The sequence below is a fragment of the Castor canadensis genome, chromosome 5 (assembly GCF_047511655.1).
Source record: "Castor canadensis chromosome 5, mCasCan1.hap1v2, whole genome shotgun sequence".
NCBI lineage: Eukaryota > Metazoa > Chordata > Mammalia > Rodentia > Castoridae > Castor > Castor canadensis.
In genome coordinates this window covers 76,001,095-76,020,629 of record NC_133390.1, presented here as the reverse complement: position 1 = coordinate 76,020,629, position 19,535 = coordinate 76,001,095, and the positions used below count along the sequence as shown (strand labels likewise).

Genomic DNA, 19,535 nt, shown 5'->3' with positions numbered 1-19,535 from the left:
ACCACTCCTGGCTGACAAATAAGTAAAGTGCAGATTATTCTAATACTCAAAGAACTAAGTGGGTCTCAGTTTTCTTATCTGGTTAATGGGGATAATAATGAGAATCATAATTCCCATCCTACATATAGAGCAACTGAGATATTGCTGCAAGACTGATGCCCAGTAGTCAGTGGGGGTACTGGCTTGGCACAGCTGAACAAACATTTTTTTCCCACCAAATGAGCAGTGTAGGTGAGAACCCAGATGAATAGTTGGGCAGTGAGAAGAGCAAGAGGAAAACTGTTGAGGGTGTTGATGAGGCAAGATCAGGAACCCAGATTTAGAAGACTGAAGTAAGATTGAGGAGGGGAGTGATTATTGTAGTGATGAAGGGTTGAGCAAGGTGCTGGCTGCTTCCCTAGTGAGGGGGTTGCAAAGATGAATCAGCCCAGGTTCCTGCCCTCCAACTGCAGAAGCAATTCCACCCACATACCTTAGGGAAAGCAGCCCAGCCAGACTTCCATCATTGCTTACGTCACTGGAAATATACCAGGCTTGCTTCTGAAAGACTGATCAAATCATCCCCATTCCTCATAGACCCGAACCCTTTGAAGTCAAGATTCTCTAAACAGCTAGCCCCTGAAGAAGGTGCATTGATTTGGGGATTGGAAGCCTCTATCCAGCTACGAAATAGTGACAGAAGGAGTGTGTTTCTCATTCATGGTGTTGCATAATGCTTGGTTTACCTTGTCTGAACAAATGTAGTTACAAGACCTGAAACCCACACCCAGGAACAAACCTTGGAGTAGATTTCAGCAATCCAACTCTGTACTGCTGAGCCTCTGGGCTCCGCATCTGTCAGGAGGGAGAAGGAGTGTGGGTGGGTTTCTGTTTTGATTTTTCTTTTGCTCCTTCATCAACAATATGTCATTGGCCAAAAAACTGTTCTAAGGCAAGCTTGAAGCCCTGTCCCTCCTCCTCTCCCATTCCCTACATCACCTCCTTTGAGAACATTAAGGCAGTTTGCATAAGGCTGAGAGTTGTGAAAATAGAAGTGTGGCCATCTCTGCAGAGTGTCATTGAATTAAGGGAACTCCCTGTGATTATCTGCCATTCTTAGTTGGAAATTCTTTGTTGGAAATGGGTGGATTCTCACATAGTGGTGAGTTTTAATAATTCAGGTGATTATTATAAATGATTGAGTCACCACAATCAAACATTTATTGCCTGCTTGTGCAAGGTGTGCATGCAAGGAAAAGTGTCAAAAGCCTATAAAGCTATAGCATCGTATGTGCACTGTATTTACACCTATGTAGTTTCTCAACTCTAATATGTGGAATAGCTAGGGTCTTTTATTCACAGATGACTTTGTGATTAACCTTTTCCTTCCCAACAGTCAAGTGAGAAAGGGTGTTGTTTTTTTTCTGAATCTAAAAGTTCAAGAAATTGAGACCCAATAAAATGAAGCAAAGTAAAACAAAGTAAAGGAGGCTAGGAGTAGGATTAATAATCACCAACTCAAAATCTGTAGATAGAGATTGCCAGGTCTATCCCATTCACTCATTCACTTATTCTGTCATTCAGCATTGGACAGACCCCTGCCCCAATGAATACACATTTTAGTGGGGAATCACCCAGGGTTAAATAGCTCAAATCAGTAATGGTGCCATGAATACACCACCAGATAAGCCCTACTCCACCGGGTGAGACTTCTGATGACCAGAATTTTACTTTTTCTCTCTAACCCATGACCCCTCTCCTCAAATCACTCTAAATACATTTCCACCTGGGTGATGATGGAATGCAGAACTATGTTGTATGAGGCAAAGGTGATGGCAGCATGGCTGGCCTGGGGCGGAGGAGACACCAGGGGACCATTTATGGGAAGGACTGCCAAAGGGAAGGGAGAGAAGGTTGTTCTGAGTAGACACAAGGCAAGTAGAGCCAGACACAAGGGAGAAACCACAGAGTCTCAATTTTAGGTCCAAATGGTCTAAAACTTCTTAAAATCAGAGTGATTCAAAGATGAAATGTGCAGGTTTGAAAGGTAGTCAGCTCCCTACCACACAAGGTAGTTAAGCAAAGGCTAGGTTCCCAAGGATGCTCTAAGTCAGGCTTCTGCCTTAGAGTTGGGGTTAGCTAAAACCCACTGAGGACCCTGGTATGTTCTTTTTCTCTTCATACTACCCCGTACTTCCCCCCAGTATCTGAAACAGCTTGGGAATACTGACAGCCTCAGAAAGGGTGCTGCAGTTGGCAACAGTAGGATGGTGTCTTTCACATATAACTAGAGGAGAAGACCACATCTTGCCCTCTGTCACAAGAGGGGGGAGAGTACCTGAACCACCATCAAGCAAAATCAGTCATCATTGGTTAGTGCCATTACAGATGGAAATGTCAAAACAGCTATTAAAAACCCAAGCTTTCTTTTTTAAGGCTAACCATGTAGGGATAATGATTTCTCGTCTCCTGCCTCCACCTTCAAAAGGGACATGCCCTCCTGCCTTTGGTGGCACTGAGAAGGCTCACGTGTATGGCTGTTTCCCTTCTCTTGGCTTCCTTCTAGTGCTTTTGTGCGCTTCTGATCTCGTTCCTCTATTGTTCATCTCTCAAACCTGCAATTTCCTGCCATGGCCTCAGTTTTTAGTTGAATAGTACCTCTCAACAAGAGGTGTTCAGTCCCAACCCCCAGTACCTGTGAGTGTGACCTTATTTGAAAAGTACCTTTGTAGATATAATCAAGGGAAGATGAGATTACACTGATTAGAATGGACCCTCATGCAATGACTGCTCTCTTTATGAGGAGAGACAGATTCGGAGACATACGCAGAAGACAGAGGGCGAACACCATGCAGCAGAGCTTGGAGTGATTTGTTCATACACCAAGGAATGCCAAGAATTGCAGGCAACCACCAGATGCTAGAAAGAGATAAGGTAGCTTCCTTCTGCTGGCCTCCAGGGGGTGAAAGAATATATTTCTGTTGTTTTAAGCCACCCTGTGTAAGGTAATTCATTATGGCCACCCTAGGAAACTAATATAGCTTCCTGCAATCCTTAGAACTGGAAGAAAATTTGCTCAGCTTGAAACAGGGAAGGCCCAGAGAAGAGAAAGGCAGCGACTTACTCTGGGACCCTCAGTGTATCAGGGCTGCTCTCTGGGTAGCTGAGTGCCTCCAGTGACTCACAGCTTGAGTATGCCTCTGCCTGCCATTCAAGTCCCTCAGGAGGCAGGCCTGGCCAGACTCAAACAAATGGCATTGGCTTTGGGGATTCTGGGCAAGTTTCTTGGCTCCTCCAAAGCTAGTCCTCTCCCTCTGTAAAATGACTGCTACAGACCCTACAACAATCTTATAACGAGGAGGAAATTTTTGGATGGATCTGAAGACCTCTGCATGTGTCTGGCATGTATATGTGCTCAGTACTCTTGAGTCCTCTGCTCCTGCCCCTGTCATTTAGTGTTCCATATGAGCCACCTTCTGCACAAGCTATTTTCTAAATCTGTCTACAGCAATCAGCCCATCCTTCCATGCTTAGCATGAAGCACACCCCCTGCCCCCATAAAGGGGTGGACTGTTTGCTGAAAGTTCACCTGAGTCCCCAGAGTACTTAGTGTTAAGTTTGGCCTTCACCATCTCAGATCACACTTGCACCCATGTTTCATCTGCTGTGCATACCAATAGCTATCTCCTCAAGTCCCTCCCCAGTCAGTGGATTTGGGCCTGTCAATTCCTAAAGAAAGGGATGTTACACCTTTCTCCCTGAGGGAGGGTGTAGAGGCCAGCTAAACTAATGTTTGGATTGAATAGCTTTTTATGTCTCTAGTTCTTTGCACAGCCCAGCTACAGATGTCCCAGGCCCCCAAGTCCAGAAAGAAGTTCAAAAACAAGACAAAGTAAAACACAGGTTTGCTTTATATCCTCTCTACTTTCAATTAAAATATCTCCAAGTATCTAATACATACATATTTCATGTGTACTTTATGATATTTCCTGGGAAGTAGGAACTGTGACCTGTCATTATTTTTTAAGTAAAAAACCCCAGAGAAGTCAAGGCTACTGGGTAAAACAGAGGCACCCCATGGGCCATTAGACTGTCATGGACCTTAGTGTGATTTTGACTACTACCGAGATCACATTTTCAGCAGTGGCATCTCATGACAGCCATGCTTGACTCAACTCTCTTTAGGGGCAGTGAGAGCCATAAACACGTGGACTTTTCATTAAGGGAGCAGTAAGCAGCTACTAGGTCATGGGGAGAAGTTTGGTTGGTGAGGGCTGCTTCTGCTCAGTTCACCAAAAGAACCTAAAATGTAGCCCTTCACAGAGAGTCAGGAAGTGAGGAACACAAGTTCTGTATGTTTCTGTGTTTAGCAGAAGGAAAATGCTCTGAATTGAGAATCAGGCCACATGGATCCCTGACTTGCCACTAAATCATTTTCTGGCCATGCACATGCACTCTCAGGGCATGGTTTCTTCATTTATAAAACTGTACAAGAGTTGATGAGGTCATCTTGAAGGGCCATTCTAGCTTTGGCAGCCTGAGCTTTTGACAGTCCTGTTACTGTGAAATTAAACATGTGGTTAATGTCTGCTCCATACCATACATTGACTTGGTGGTAGGCACTGTGCTGGGAGCTGGGGACACAACAGTGATAAAATATAGTCACCACCCTCAAGGAGCTCACAGTCTAGTAGGGAAGGCGAGGTGTTAAAGACAGAAGTTGAGATTCACACAAGGGAGTATGGAGGAGGTGGGTATGCCCTTTGAAACCGGTTACTTTCACTCCTAACAGTGCCTCCTGTTCACCAGAGACACTATTGGATATTTTATTGGTTCTTGATTATCTGCCTCTCCACAGGCTATAAATCCTGGAAAATAAACACCTCCTTGACTTTACTGTTGCCCCAGCAACAACTTCATATTCACAGCAGACTCTCAACAAATATTTGTTGAGTGACTTTGGAGATTCCAGATTTGTCATCTCTGAAGTCAATGTCATTCAGTGGGATGTTGGGGGAGGAGGGTGGAGAGGGACATTATGCAAGGCATAAGGTGCCAGAAAGCTGCCATGTTAGCCTTCTATGAGATAAAAGGCTGCTTCTCAGATGCCGTACTAGGGACTGGAACTCCTTGTCCAGCTGTGGCGTGGCTGTGTATTGATTCAACCACTGGCTTGTCCAGTTTTATGAGGCCATCTCACCAAGTGGCACTTCTGCCTACTACCAGTAGATGGGGCAGTATCATAAAAAGTACAGTCGCAGTATCTAACTCTGCTTAGTTTGCTGAGCTTCTGTTCCGGAACTGCCTTGGGTCTCTGATCTCATAAGTGTGCTCTCAACATTCCCAGTGAAGGAGTTGTAGCCTCACTTGCTTTCAGCGGGGGTGGAAATCTTTGCCACAAGGCAAGGCGGGCCCCAGAGGCTCGCCCAGTCCCAGGCCTGGAGATGAGACAGCCAGGTTCCCCTCCTGGGTTTTGGACCAAAGGCCCAGGACATGATTCACACCAGGGTGTTTGTATCTGCCTAGAACCTTTCTGTCCTACCCAGGTTGAAACAAGTGTACTAAAAAGGCAGTTCTGTGGGCCTAGGTGTCTGGGACTGGCACTCTGGCTAGCCTTGCCACTATGGTCTCCTGGTTTCCCTGTCACCACATGAAGCTCTTGGTGGTGCCTCCTGCAGAGGTTGAGACCAGCCTCAGCTCCCACCACTGCTTTCTCTTCTTCCTCCCTAAACCCTTCTGGCCCTTGGATTTCCAAGGAAATGTCAAAAGATTGAATATAATGTCAGCTTCTGAAGAGATTAGACGTTGAGATTAGTAACTATCTAAAGTTAGCACAGGTTAATTTGGTGTGTTTCCTTCAGAATTTTTTCCTTTGGAACACATCCTATCTTCATGGGTACTGCATGATGTTCTAGAAATGTAAGAAGAGAAAAATCAATGTTGATTTAACAGTTTATTACAGTACTTTCGCATTCCAGTGCCAGGGTCAGTATCCCTCCACTAACCCATCAGTGCAGCTGAGGAGTAGGGAATTATGGCCCTAGTTGGAGGACTTCATGGGATTATCCATCTGTGAAAAGGCCATTTCTTCCTTCAGAGACTTGAGTGTCCAAAGCCATTACCAGGAAGCTTTCTTCTCTGATAGAGAAGCTTTCTTCTCTCATTGTTGTAATCATTACACTCTACCACACTTTATACATGTGCATACATTTTCCTGCTTCAAGAATTTTGCTGTCTTTCATGCCCAGAAAGCCTTTTAATCTCCCCGTCTGGAGAAATGGTGATCATCTTTCAAACATCACCACTTCCGTGCAGCCTTTTTCGATTTTCCTAGTCACGATGCACCTTTTCTTTTCCCAGCTTCTCATAGTACTTTAGGTCTTTCTCATAGCATTTAGCCCACTAAATGCCTTCTTATTCACATGTGTGTCTCATTCATTAGAACACCAAAGATTTACTGAGTGCCAATTTGTACTGGACACGGAACTTTTAACAAGTCTACATTCCAGGGGACGCTCAGAGTCTGGTGGATTTTACAGTCTTCATTGGACTGGGAGCTTCTTGGAGACAGGAAGTGTGTCTGCTCCTAGATCAGGACCTGGCACCAAAAGGAACCCAGAAATGTTAGTTAAATTGAAGCTCAGTACCAATGATGCTGAGCAAGTGGGTTAGAGTTCACAGGAAGGTTAAAAGGTAGCAAGACAGAGGACCAGCGAATTTCCAGAAGCCCTGCAGTGGTTCTGAGATGAGGATCTGCTATGTAAACCAGAAATATCCCAGATCTCCAGTGGAAGGGGCCTGTAAGGAGGGATTGCTGTCCTCCTCCACCCCAAGCTTGGGAGTTTGAAGCAGGACATTTGGACATTTATTGCACATTCCACTAGAAGTCTTTTTGCTTTGACTGAACAGACTGTAGAGTCAAGCAGGTTGTTTCATGGGCCCAGAAATGAGTTACCATCCAAAGATCAAGCTGGATGACTAAAGCTACATTGTTCAGAGCTGGGCTTGGGTGGGTCAGGCCTGTAATCCTCATTCTCCAGAGGCAGAGGCAGGAGGACAGCAAGTTTGAGACTACCTGGGGCAAATGTATTAGTGGTATCAGTGAAACAGCAAAAAAACAAAAAACAAAAAATAAAAGGGCTGGGGGAATGGCTCAAGAGTGGTAGAGTGTTTGCCTGGCATGAACATGGCCCTGGGTTCAGTCCCCACAAGTAAACAAAAAATTCTACGTTGTCTAGTTGGTGCATGACAAAAAGCAACGATTAATACAATTATCACTCAAAAATTTCATTTAAGTTTTTCCTAGGAATTTTCATCCAAAATAATGTCAGTGATATAATAAAATGAATTACAGACCTGCCAAAGTAAACTGAGATCTAAGCACATACAGAATTACTTAGAAACTGCATAAATCTCAGAAACCTGCTCCACTCCAGGGGCTGACAGCAGGAAGGGGTAAGAGCTGGAAACACCTGGTTTGTTGACTGTATACAGTAGCGTTCAGTCATCTTAGCATTTACTTTTCACTACCTGAAGTTTATCTGTGGATAACTGACTCAAGATAGTAAAAGATAAGTCTTTGTTTCTGTTTTAATAGAATACAATTTTGAAAATAGCAATATTAAGCAGCACCCAGTGATTCTCGGACTGCTGTCACACAAGGGAAAAAAATTACTATTTCCCCAACATTTTTGCACTGGAAATTATATACTACAATCTCGTCTTCTACCACCTCCCCCAGAAGTTTCGATCTAGACATACATTTATTCAGTTAGTTGCAATTCAGCCTGGGGGAGGAGTGTCAGAGTTCAAGTTCCTTTTGCTGCAGGGTAACTCTAGATCTTCGTGGTTTCTGTAGATAAAACAGTTGCTGGTAAATCTGGGATGTAATCGCCCAATTGGACGGGTTTCCCCCTTTCCTAGACCAAAGGCTTCAACTGTGTCCCATTAAGACACCAGAAATCCGTCGGCCGTCGTAGGCCGAAACGGATCCTCTTCTCTGCTCCTCCCCTGTCCCCACGCGGCGAATGGTTCGCGCCGGCCTATATTTACCCGAGATCTTCCTCCCGGACGGCAATGATGTGAGGCGACAGAGCTGGTCACCGCTCTCACTAGGACCGGAGAAGCGCGCTGCAAAGGCGGCCATCTGACCTCGGAGAACCCGGGAGCGGACTTGGACATCCGCCGCAGCGAAAAAAATGAGGTAGCGGAGGTCTTCGGAGCCCACAATGCGCGCACCCCGCCTTCGGATCTTGGCGCTGCCCTGGCGGAGCCAGCGGGAACAGTGAGGCGACCGAACGAGAGTCCCCGGCGTCCGGCGCGAGCGAGGATGCAGTGAGCCACAGCGGGACTGTTGCGCGGAGCCCGCGGCGGCCAGCCGTACCCCATCTAACCGCACTTTGGGCAAGGTGCTGATTCTGGGACCAGCCCAGCCAAGGGGCCGTCCGTTTCTAGCACCCCTTGGGGGTGGGGCACACCGGCCCTTAGACGCACTGCTATAGAGTTTTCGGTGGCTTTTGGCCCCTGGCCCGGGGACAGTGTGTGAGTTAGGGCCCTGTTGACGTTCGCCGAAGAGTTCTGCATATTCTCGCACCATCCTTTTATTTATTTGCACGCGCAAATCTAGCTTTTTTTCTAAGACATTTTCCGCTCTACTCTCCTCTCTCCTCATTTTGTTGCTTGCCTGAGACTTTTGCCTGGTCCTTGCCCAGGGTGGGTAATTCTGTGTTGTGTGTGTGTGCGTGCGCGCGTCCCTCCCCCTTTTGCACACTCGAAGCCTAATTATTTTCTTATCTTTAAAAAAATTCTCCATTCCCCTGCGGGGGTTCCCAAGCACTATCTGTTCACTCCCTCTCTCTTCTTCCTACCACTGGGCCGCTTACATCAAGAGTATTATTTTTCCGTCTTGCCCGGGCCAAGCCCAGCCGGGGCTGGTGGCTCAGCGGGGCTCGCAGCCGGCGATCGGCCGCCGCCGCCCGGCCGCCGCCGCCCAGCTGCGCCGGGGCGCGCTCCGGAGATGCTGCCGTGGAAGAAGCACAAGTTCGAGCTGCTGGCCGAGGCGCCGCCGCGGCAGGCGTCCAAGCCCAAAGGCTACGCTGTGAGCCTGCACTACTCGGCGCTCAGCTCGCTGGCACGGGCTTGCCCCGAAGGCGCGCTCAGCCGAGTGGGCAGCATGTTCCGCTCCAAGCGCAAGAAGCTGCACATCACCAGCGAGGACCCTACTTACACCGTGCTCTACCTGGGCAATGCCACGACCATCCAGGCGCGCGGCGATGGCTGCACTGACCTAGCCGTGGGCAAAATCTGGAGCAAAAGCGAGGCGGGTCGTCAAGGCACCAAGATGAAGCTGACAGTGAGTGCACAAGGCATCCGCATGGTGCACGCCGAGGAGCGCGCTCTGCGCCGCCCGGGTCACCTCTACCTGCTCCACCGCGTCACCTACTGCGTGGCAGACGCCCGACTGCCCAAGGTCTTCGCCTGGGTGTACCGGCACGAGCTTAAACACAAGGCGGTAATGCTGCGCTGCCACGCCGTGCTGGTGTCCAAGCCAGAGAAGGCACAGGCCATGGCCCTGCTGCTCTACCAGACATCAGCCAACGCTCTGGCGGAATTTAAACGCCTCAAAAGGCGGGACGACGCGCGTCACCAGCAGCAGGAGCTGGTGGGCGCGCACACCATCCCGCTAGTGCCACTGCGCAAGCTGCTCCTGCACGGACCTTGCTGCTACAAGCCGCCGGTGGAGCGCAGCCGAAGCGCGCCCAAGCTTGGCTCCATCACCGAGGACCTGCTCGGCGAACAGCAGGAGCAGGAGCTGCTGGAGGAAGAGGAAGAGGAGCACCCTGAAGGCTGCCTGGAAGAGGACGAGGAGGACCGTGGGGGCGAGGGGGATCCAGAGGAGGAGGAGGCCGAAGCGCAGAGAGCGCTGGTGGTCGCCATGCACTTCGAATGTGGGGATTTGTTGGACACGCTGGAGAATGGCCGCGAGGAGGCGCTGGGGGGCGGCGGGGTCTCCCTGGGCCCAGGGACCGGGACACCGCCTCCGCTGCCGGGCAGCGCCTCTGACATGAAGGCCCAGTTGTCGCAGCTTATTAGCGACCTGGGCGAGCTCAGCTTCGGCAACGATGTGCGCACCCTGCAGGCCGACTTGCGGGTGACGCGCCTGCTGTCGGGTGAGAGTACGGGCAGCGAGAGCTCCATCGAGGGCGGGGTCCCTGACGCCGCTGCACCCGCCGGGGACTCGTCCAGCCCGACTGACAGCGCCAGCCCCGACGAGCCCCACTCTGGCTGAACTCCCAGCAGAGTCCTCCATACATCCCCGGAACCCCACAGTAGCTCCCCAACCACGGTCTCAGCAACCTCAGTGTTCCCCGCCTGCCCCCAGGAAAGGGGAAATAGGGCACGTGAGGCCCAGATCTCAGCTTGGAGCCCAGGCCTTGAGTTCCCCGTGGCCACTTTCCTCCCACCCTGCGCGCCAACACTTTTGGCTCTCTTTCAGGCGGCTTGGGTTGCCAGTGGGTAGAGGCGAAAAAAGGAGTAAATCCCACAAAGGAGAGAGAGGCAGCCCTCTATGGTGGGGGTGAGGGAAGGCCCAGCTGAAGTTGGAAAAGTCCATGGGCATGAGGTGCAGTTTCCTGTTTGTGAGGCCAGCTGGGGCCTGAGCAGGGGGGGTCAGCTTCCTCCTCCTACCCCTCCCACCCTCCCCTCACTGGGAGGCCTCGCTCTATCATTGACTAGCCATTAACAAAATCTCCCTCACAAGGTTTCAGGCTTTAATGGCACCCCCTTCCCCAGTTCTTTTTGGTGCAAGAGAGCTTGGGCTGTTTACCTCAGACTCAGACTCTTGAAATTCTGCCAAATTCCTCAAATAACTGTTTTATTTTTGGTGGGGGAGTGAATATGAAAGAAAATTGCGTTTTGTTTACAGTTAAAGACATCTAATATCTAAAAAGGAGCTGTCCTTTAGAGACACACACCTTCCTCCTGTCCCAAAGAGCTCCCTTCCATGATGCTGTGTAAAATATTTTTTGCACTGTTGTGAAGTATTTTTGACGTCTTTTTTTTGTACATAACTGTGTTCTCAGAGCTGAATGTTTATATATCTTTTGCTGTGCAAAAGAAACGTAAAATGTTGTTCAGTTGTATATACAGAAATGTGTATAAAACATTTTGTTATTTTTTGAGTATCACTCTTCTGGGTCTGTTTGCATGTCAGTGGGGGGAGAGAATAAAAAGGAAAAGCTAACAGGCCAGCGTCTGGATGCCCAAGGTGCTTGGTGGTGGAGATGATAGGGGGGGTGTGTCTCCAATCCTAAAATGGTGCCACAGGGGCTTGGAGAGGATTGAAGAAGGTGGGTCCCCGTTAGCATAGACAAGGCCCTTCCTGGGCTGCATAACTCACTGCTGTTGTCTGGGCCAGCCTTCTCCAGCATGTTCCATATTGGTTTATTTGTATGTGGACCCTCCTCTGTCTTTTGAGTCAAGGCCAGGGTGAGCTTGACTTCCCACACTCAGACTTTCATTTTTATTTATGGAGTGACTTCTGCCTTCTGCTGATCTCACCCTGATGGTAAGTATAAGGATGTATATCATCTTTTCCTTTGCAAACATCCAAGGAGCCTTAAAGAGATAAACTAGAGACCTAAAGGAGCTGGCCCAGGGGCTCTCTGAAAAGTGAGGCCTTTTCTGTTTTTCCTGGGAGGAAAAGCAAGTAGAGAGAAAAGTGGTAAGTTCCAATAGCATGTGAGTGAGTCATGGAGCAGGTGGGGTAGGGGCAGGCAGCTTGCAGAGCCGTTTCCTTCCCTTGAACGGTGTGGAGGGCAAGGCAGAGAAGCTGCTGGAGCTTGTTCCGAGTGTGTGTGGTGTAGGGTTTTCATGCTTTCCCTGTGTTTGTTTCTGTTGTAAACTCCGAACAGATGTCTCTAGTTGGGCTACACCCGATCAACTGGAAGTTGTAATAAGACATTGCCAAAGTGTGCCTCCTGCAAATGTTTTTTTCCCTTTGCCCTTTGAGCCTCTTTTTCTGTCTTGCAGAAGTGGATCTCACTCATGGCCTTCCCTGCTGTCGGAGGCCACTTTGCTTTGTTTTCATCGTAAATATGTTCTGAGCAGCTAGACTCAGAGATCTTAAGGAGTCTGGAATTCACTGGATCCAAAGAGGAAGGGAGGGTGAAAGATTTTCTTCCTAATTAATGGGAGTGGTTCAGAAATAAAGCTTTCTTTAAAAAAGACAAGCAAAGGAGGTGGGTGGGAAATATTTTTAAAATATTCAATGTCATCTTAAGGACATGGGCCAGGCCTTTGAGACTATTATATTTTGGTTTGGTAGAGTCTTCTGTCCTCCCAGAATACCTCAGATACACAGCATTGAATGGCATTTAAAAACGCCCAGGTAGAGATCAAGAAAATCAAATCCCAGTCTGCCTACACACAAAACAGTGATGTGGCCTTCCGCACCAATGTCCTCACCTGATCTCTGACCAGCAGACAGCTATGTGATCTTGTCCAACTAGATTTCATGTTTCCTATTATTTCTCCACATCACCAAGTTCCTCTGCTGGTCAAAACTAATGAAGACATAAAACAGTGAAGACAATATGGCGAATTCTGGGGGTGGGGAAGCATGTATGTGCCTTCATTTTAAACTGACTTATGTTGTCCAGTGAGAATGCCAAGGTTGGGTTTTATCTGTGATGGATGGGGGGGTGTGGTGATTGGTCAAAAAGCTTTATGACATTTTGGCCAATACCATCAATAAATATAAGGCAACTCTTACCTGATTCATAGTTAGCAAGGGGAGGGGGAGAATTTGAGGAAGAAGAAAAACAGACTGTGAAGGAACTAGCTCCCCTCCTTCCTGGCCCTCTCGCCTTCCCCCTCTTCTCTCCTCTATGCCTTTGGCTTTTATCCTCACTGCACCCTGGGGCTCTTGACTGATGTAATTCTAGAAGAGAGAGGAAGGTGATACATGATTCAACTCTTGCTACCTCTCAGTCTTCCAGGGATGATATCACTAGAGTAAGAAGAGATGTTTTGAATGAAAACAAAACAAATTTGCTCCTGGCACTCTGGGGGACAAGAGTGGTGTGATAAAAGCAAAGCCAAGTAGTTAGATGAAATATATATCCCAGAAAACACTTCAAGTCTGGTTTACTCATCAAATCTAGCACATCCTTCTTGCAAGGTGAGGCTCCTGTTTCTCCTTTACGTAACCTGATGGTACTTTAAATGCAGTGAGACACTGCACATTCTTTCCCAGTCTAAGGAATGCTCTGTGTCCAGTAATGCAGTACAGACTCCATGAAACCCAGGTGACGTCCGGGGGACAGGAGGGATTGTTGCAGAGGTGGCAGCTGAGTCCATGGAGCAGGCATTCATGCATTCATCAACCTCTCAGTACAAACATTCCGTGTTCGTTTCTCCAATTTGTTATGTATGTTGAGAGGGAAGGAAGGAGGAGGAGGACTGATATAAAACAAACAATAGCATGATAGTCCCTTTCAGCTGTGATAGTTTCAGAAAACACCCCCTTCACACACACACTTGCTCATCCTTAAAGAAATCATCCCTCTCACTGCCCCCACACTCAGCAGCACAGTCAATTTGAAACAAATTAGAAAGGCTCTTATACTAAGAGAGCACAATTGCTTCCCAGGGGACAGAGCTGTGTTCAAGGGTTCTGCTGGTGAAGGAGTGTGAGCTGACTAGGAGAATCTAGCTCCTGGCACCGCACTGGACATTTCAAAATCTCACCAGAGTCATCAAGGATCATGAGAAACACAAAAATTCTATTAGGAGCAAGTTGCCCTTCTGTCTAACAGAATTTAATAATTTAATAAGCAGGCCTCTTTCCTCTGTGGCATGCATCGGTAGCCCTAGCATCTGCTGGTAGGTGATGCATGACAGGTCTAGAAATGTGTGTGAACTGCAGGGGCCAGGAACTGATTGAGGCTTGGCAAACTGTTCAGTTCTAGGCAGGCAGGAGGCTGCCAGAGTCAGGGTGCATTGTGTTTTCTGCCTCCAGCTTCTGCACATGGCCACATCTGGATCTGGCTTTCTTAGTAGCTGGGACTTTTTCTGTTTCTGCTGATTTCTCCCTGTTCATAACCCCAAGGATCCCTGAGTCCAAATCTCCACTGCCAGCTCAAAGTGACCCAATTTGAGTAGCCTTGACTAACTACCATTTTGGTGATTTGAATGGCACTTGTTCCTTCCTCTTTCTCTAGGTGTTTAGTGGTACCAGCAAAGGTTCTTGTTTCTAACTGCCATGGACAGTGGCCCTTTTCTTTATCTCTCTCTCATCTACTTCCTCCTGCTAACATATCATTCCCTTCTGACTTTGTCTACTGCTCGTCTCCCTCCCCTACCCCCCACCCCCTGATTCTGGGTTCATTTCTCCTCTTTTCCACAAACCTTGCTTAGATCTTAAGTCACCTAAAAGTAAAGAAAGCCCAAATTTTAAGAGAAAAACAAACCAATCGCATAGGCATCCTCCAGCATCAATACTACTATTCCAAACATGCTCGGACACTGCTCCCCCCCACACTTAGAGATAAAGAAACTGAGGCACAAAGGATGATGTCCAAGGTTGCACAGAAAGGGCCAATACCCGGGGATACAAACTCCTAAACCAGTGCTCTTTTCATAGGCTTCTGATTTTTAGGACTTATCACAAGATTTTTAGCTTTGGGATAGCAAGAACTGGCAGTTGAGTTTTTGTTTTCACTTCTTTGAGGGGGTATTCCTGTACTTTATGTGCAGGAGATGCTTGATGATAAATAGTTGGAGTGTTGTTAGTTAGCATCCAATTACCTGTCCCATGTGTGAATGAGTATGAGCCAGATGCACAATGGTGGAGGTAGAGGGCCCAGGTATCTGCCTTCCTGGGGTAGTGACAGCCCTCAGAGGAACTTGGTCTCCTGTTGCTTCTACCCTTGAGATCTGGTCTGGCGAGACCCCACCCTAGAAGAGCAGATCTAGGTTGAGGGTGGGGAGTTCTTTTCATTGCATCATGATTATTAATCATATACATCCTTCCTGCTTGACTGAATTCTTCAAGGTCAGGCATGTATCTTAGGCATCTCTGATTCATCCCAGTTAGCAAAGGGCCTGGCTCCTAGTAGGTACTCAAAAAATGCTAAGGAAGGAGGAAAGAAGCAATTTCATTCCAGTCTGGAAGAACAGGTCTGATAAATTTCAAGGTCATCATCCAGATGGAGGAACCAAAGTTTTAAGGATGTCTGCTTGGTGAGGAGAGAAGATTGGGATTCATCTAACAACTCACCTCTACATGAGGTAGTTTCAGTTCCCAGATTTTCCTCAGGACTTCCCTGACCTTCTAAAGGAATCTCACCTGGACCCTCACAGAGGCCTGGTTTGGAAGTGAGATTCCTTTAGCTAAACCAGAGCAGGAGACCTCTGTTAGGCATCCTTTTCACTTGGAGGCCACGGCGGGTCCTGAAATAGGGACTGTTATTGAATTTAAGGGCCACTTTAGGGTTCAGAGAAGTAACCTAAGTAAAATGACTTGCCTGAGATCACTTAGGAAGTTGGGATCAAAACTTCAGGTCCTCCTCTCCTCTATTTTCCTATATTGTACATGCTTTGGGCTGGGTATACGTTAGTTTGGAAGCAGTCAAATTGCTGTCCAAGGAAACCTGGCAGAGCCCAAATGTCTGATCAAAGGTCAGGAGGGCATCTGGCAGTAGGGCATTTTGGAATCCTGACTACAGAACCCAAGACCCATCTGAGGATCAGGAGAGAGATGATAACTTGGGGAATGCTTCCCAACAACTCTTGCAGCAGGTTCCTCTTCTCCAGGACTCATCTCCTTCGTGTCCTTTTTCCGTGAACAATTTGTTCTTAGCTGCTGGTTAGAGATTCTCCCTCCCCGATGTTCCAGGGTTAGTCAGTCATGGCTCAAGAGGTCACCAACTCATTTCAGGATCTTCTATCCTCCTTCATCCTGAAAGCCTGGAAGCCAGATAAAACCTCAGGCTTCTCCGGTCCAGCCCCTTTATTTTATAGACGGGGAAATTGAGACCCAGAGAAGGGAAAGAATTTGGGCATATGTCACAAGAAGCTTATAGAGAAGCCTAGATTCAAACTCAGGTTTTATTTTCCCACAGTCTCTTCCTAAGATGCCACACAGCTCTCTTTCAGAACCTCTCAGCAGTAATGCAGGGAGACCCTCTGCTTTGTGGGCATGGGCCAGTTTATGTGTATGTGACTCAGGATTCTCCTCCCTCCCCGCTTTTTCTTCTCAAGTTTATAGTGAATATCCCCGATTCTCATCTAAATGACCTTTCCAGGGAATTGACATTTTAATAGAAGAGTCTTGAATATTAAAAGCCTCTGAGACATAAAAGCCAAATAATAAGGATATTTCAGGCACCAAGATGGGAGGAACATAAAGTGGGCAGTACGAGCTATGGTAGTGGAGGGAGTACTTCTCATAACTTTACTGATGTTTTCCTAGCACCATAAGCCACATTCCTAAAGATTCCAACCTTGCAGCTGAACTCCTGTACAGAGAAAATGAAAGTGATGTTTCCAAGGTCACATGAGTTCAAGAAGGAGGGTGGATTGGGCCACCAGGTCCTGCATCAGCACACTCTCAGTTCTGTGTTCCAGTTCAGGGCTTGCGAACAAATTCCAGGCACCACCCTCAGATTTACAAAACCACCAGCAGTCCCTTGGCCACAGCTGCTGCCTATCCTCCCCCTAGGGGTGCCATGCAGAGAAACCCATCCTAGATTTCACATGCCAATGTGTCCCTGTGGTCCTGATTCCCTGGGGACAACTTCATTGGTGCCTACTACCACCTGATTTCCTGTAGAAAAGAAAAGCCACTGTTTGTGCCTAAATTAACCCATACTGTTCATCTGAAAGAGATATACAGCCATACCATGGCATGTGGGCCCTGTTTTCCCTCTGTCTCTCTCTTTCTTTTTGGTAGTACTGGGGTTCGATCTCAGGGCCTTGTGCTTGCTAGGCAGACCCTCTACCACTTGAGCTACTCCACCAGCTCCTACCTCTCTCATGTCTGCTGCTGGTCAGTGAAGTAACTTACAGAGCCCATGGCTGGTCAGAAACTTTGGATGTGTTTACACTGATGGGTCACATGGTTTCAGTCATGTTCCCTAAATCTGCCACTCCATTTTTCTGACCCAGGGTCCACCAAATGTTCAGTGTTAGCCACTGGGGTGGGGCAGGGGCAGTATTCCCATGAGCAAGGCTGTAAGGTACAGATGAAGGCGAAATGGATCTTGAAACCCATTTCTAGCCCAGGTTTTTTCCACATAGTAGCTCTTTGACCTTGAGCAAGTTTCTTTATGGAGCCGGTTCTTCCTGTGAAATTAAAGAGACTAATACCTGATTATACTCTCAGTTGTTCTGAGACCCACAATCTCAACAGTGGATGAGTAAGTGCTGTGTAAAGTACAGTACAGGAAAGGAGATGTTGTTCCTGGAATATTCCTATTGAAATAACACAGGGGGCTCTGTGAGCCTTACTGGGGCTCCCGCACCGAATGAATGTGTCCACGGACATGAACGTTTTCCAGGAAATGTGTTCCAGAACCCATGGAGGGAAAATATGAAAATGAGGAAGAAATCAATTAACAATAGGAGACTGTAATTGATATTTGAATAGCATGCTTTTGGTGGAAAGATTATGGTCTGACTTTCCAACCAAAGTGCTAGGTATCCACATGTGTTCTGTGGCCATCCCAGACCAATCTCTCCATCAGCTGTGGTAGAGGAGCACAGCAGTGCCCTGTGTTCTCTGGCTGGACTTTTATTTGTTTCATGTAATAATATTCATTATGCCAACATTTGATTATCAGTCCAGATCAGTATACTAATGTGATTAATGCTTACACACATGCACGCTTGCACGAACACTACTCCCTTAACTTCCTGTAAACTTCTACAATTGGGATTTCATTTAGCTCTCAAGCAGATGTCCCTGAAATGGACACAGATCCTCCTAAGGTAACTGTTTAGACAGATTTTTAAGAAACATGGAAGTTCTGAGGTTTTTCTTGGAGACATTATGTGGACAGTGCACACACAGCTACACTTAGGATCCTTGTGTGCCGATGAATCAGAGGCGTGTGTGCATATGTGAGTGTCCTGGGGATATGCCTGCAGTTGTGCTCAGGGCTGAATGTGAGCTGTGCTGAAAACTCAGGCTGTTGTGGTTGGCATTAGTGTGAAATGGTCAGTGAAAACTCAGGCAATGCATGAGCTATGCTGATTCTCTCAAATTTCTGCCAAGAAAAACTCCAAATCACATCACCCTTTCCTTTCCATTGTGCTCTAAGTTTTCTTTGTTTGTTTTTCATCTTAAATAGTCCTTAAACTAATCAAAACCACCAGTTCCCTTTAGGAACACCTTATGTTGCTGGAGACCATGATCCAAAAAGATCTTAGACTGCCAAGATGGCATAGATTCCAGCTTGCTCAAAACAGTCCCAATTTATGCCTGATGTCCTCACGTAATTATAGAAGCTTAACCTTTCCCTTTCAAAAGTCTCCTAGTTTGGATGATAAATGATACAGTTGCTTATGTGTAACCTAGGCAATTTTAACCTTAAACTGTGTGAGCTGTCATTCATTCTCTTCCATTCTTTCCTTCCCCGAGGACACATTTGCAATGTATCTGTTGTGTGCCAAGCATGGTACTGGGACTGGATGCTGTCAGATGATTTTGTATGTGAAGTTTTATTAGAACACAATCACACCTGCCATTTACTCACACACTTTGATATATAAGGGGAATTGTTTCCAGAAATGCCTCCCTACTTGGTCATGGATATCAAGATCTAAAGATGCTCAAGTCCTTTGTATAAAATGTATTTTCTATATAACTTATGCACATCTTCTAGTATACTTTAAACAATCTCCGATTGCTTACAATACCTATGAAAAATAAATGCTATGGAAATAGTTGCTTACTGTACTGTTTGTATTATTTTTATAGCTTCATTTTTTTTATCAAATATATTTGACCCATGACAGGTTGAGTTCATGGATGTGAAGGCTAAGGAGATGGAAGGTCAGCTGTAGTTGGAACAAAGACTGTTGCTAAGGTTTGGATAAGTGTTACTTGAAGGTCCTTGTGTAAAGGCTAAGAGGAACCTTTAAGAGGTGGGGCCTAGTGAGAGGTTCTTAGGTCATTGGGAACATGCCCTCAAAGGCGATTGTGGCACCCCAGACTTCTCTCCTTCTCTTTACTTCTTGGCCATTGGGCGAGTGGTTTTGCTCCAACACAACCTCTTGCCATGATGTGTTGCCTCACCACAGGCCTAGAGCAATGGGGCCAATCAATCACAGACCAGTACCTCCCAAACTGTGAACCCAAATAAACCTTTTCCTTTATAAATTAATTATCTTAAATTTTTCATTATAGTGACAAAAAACTGACTAATAGTACTGCATAGCCCACAAACCTGCAATGTTTGCTGCCTGACCCTTTACAGAAAGTTTCCTGACAGCTATTCTAAGACTTGAGAATTCTCTCTGTCATCTGCATCTGATTGGAGAATGTCATCCAC

At 46.9% G+C, this 19,535-nt stretch overlaps 2 protein-coding genes and 1 long non-coding RNA gene across 5 annotated transcripts in view; 2 read left to right on the top strand and 1 right to left on the bottom strand.

Annotated features, from left to right (window-relative positions):
• Window positions 1–19,535, top strand: part of LOC141423069 (uncharacterized) — a 34,998-nt gene that overhangs the window by 1,605 nt on the left and 13,858 nt on the right. The window lies entirely within an intron of this gene.
• Window positions 3,893–8,940, bottom strand: LOC141423265 (uncharacterized). 3 transcript variants are annotated; one of them, XR_012447987.1, is made up of 3 exons: window positions 8,032–8,940; window positions 7,741–7,831; window positions 3,893–6,577 (listed from the first exon to the last, which is right to left on the bottom strand). XR_012447987.1 is itself a non-coding variant. In XM_074073487.1 (2 exons), exons 1-2 carry the CDS (start codon window positions 8,789–8,791, stop codon window positions 6,522–6,524), a joined length of 816 nt encoding a protein of 271 aa, XP_073929588.1. In that variant the 5' UTR covers window positions 8,792–8,940; the 3' UTR covers window positions 3,893–6,521. The 3 variants fall into 3 exon arrangements, 1 of the variants encoding a protein (XP_073929588.1); XR_012447986.1 differs by having other exon boundaries at window positions 7,741–8,940; XM_074073487.1 differs by lacking the exon at window positions 7,741–7,831.
• Window positions 8,949–11,953, top strand: Fam43a (family with sequence similarity 43 member A). Its single transcript, XM_020187401.2, has one exon. It carries the CDS (start codon window positions 8,996–8,998, stop codon window positions 10,265–10,267), a length of 1,272 nt encoding a protein of 423 aa, XP_020042990.1. The 5' UTR covers window positions 8,949–8,995; the 3' UTR covers window positions 10,268–11,953.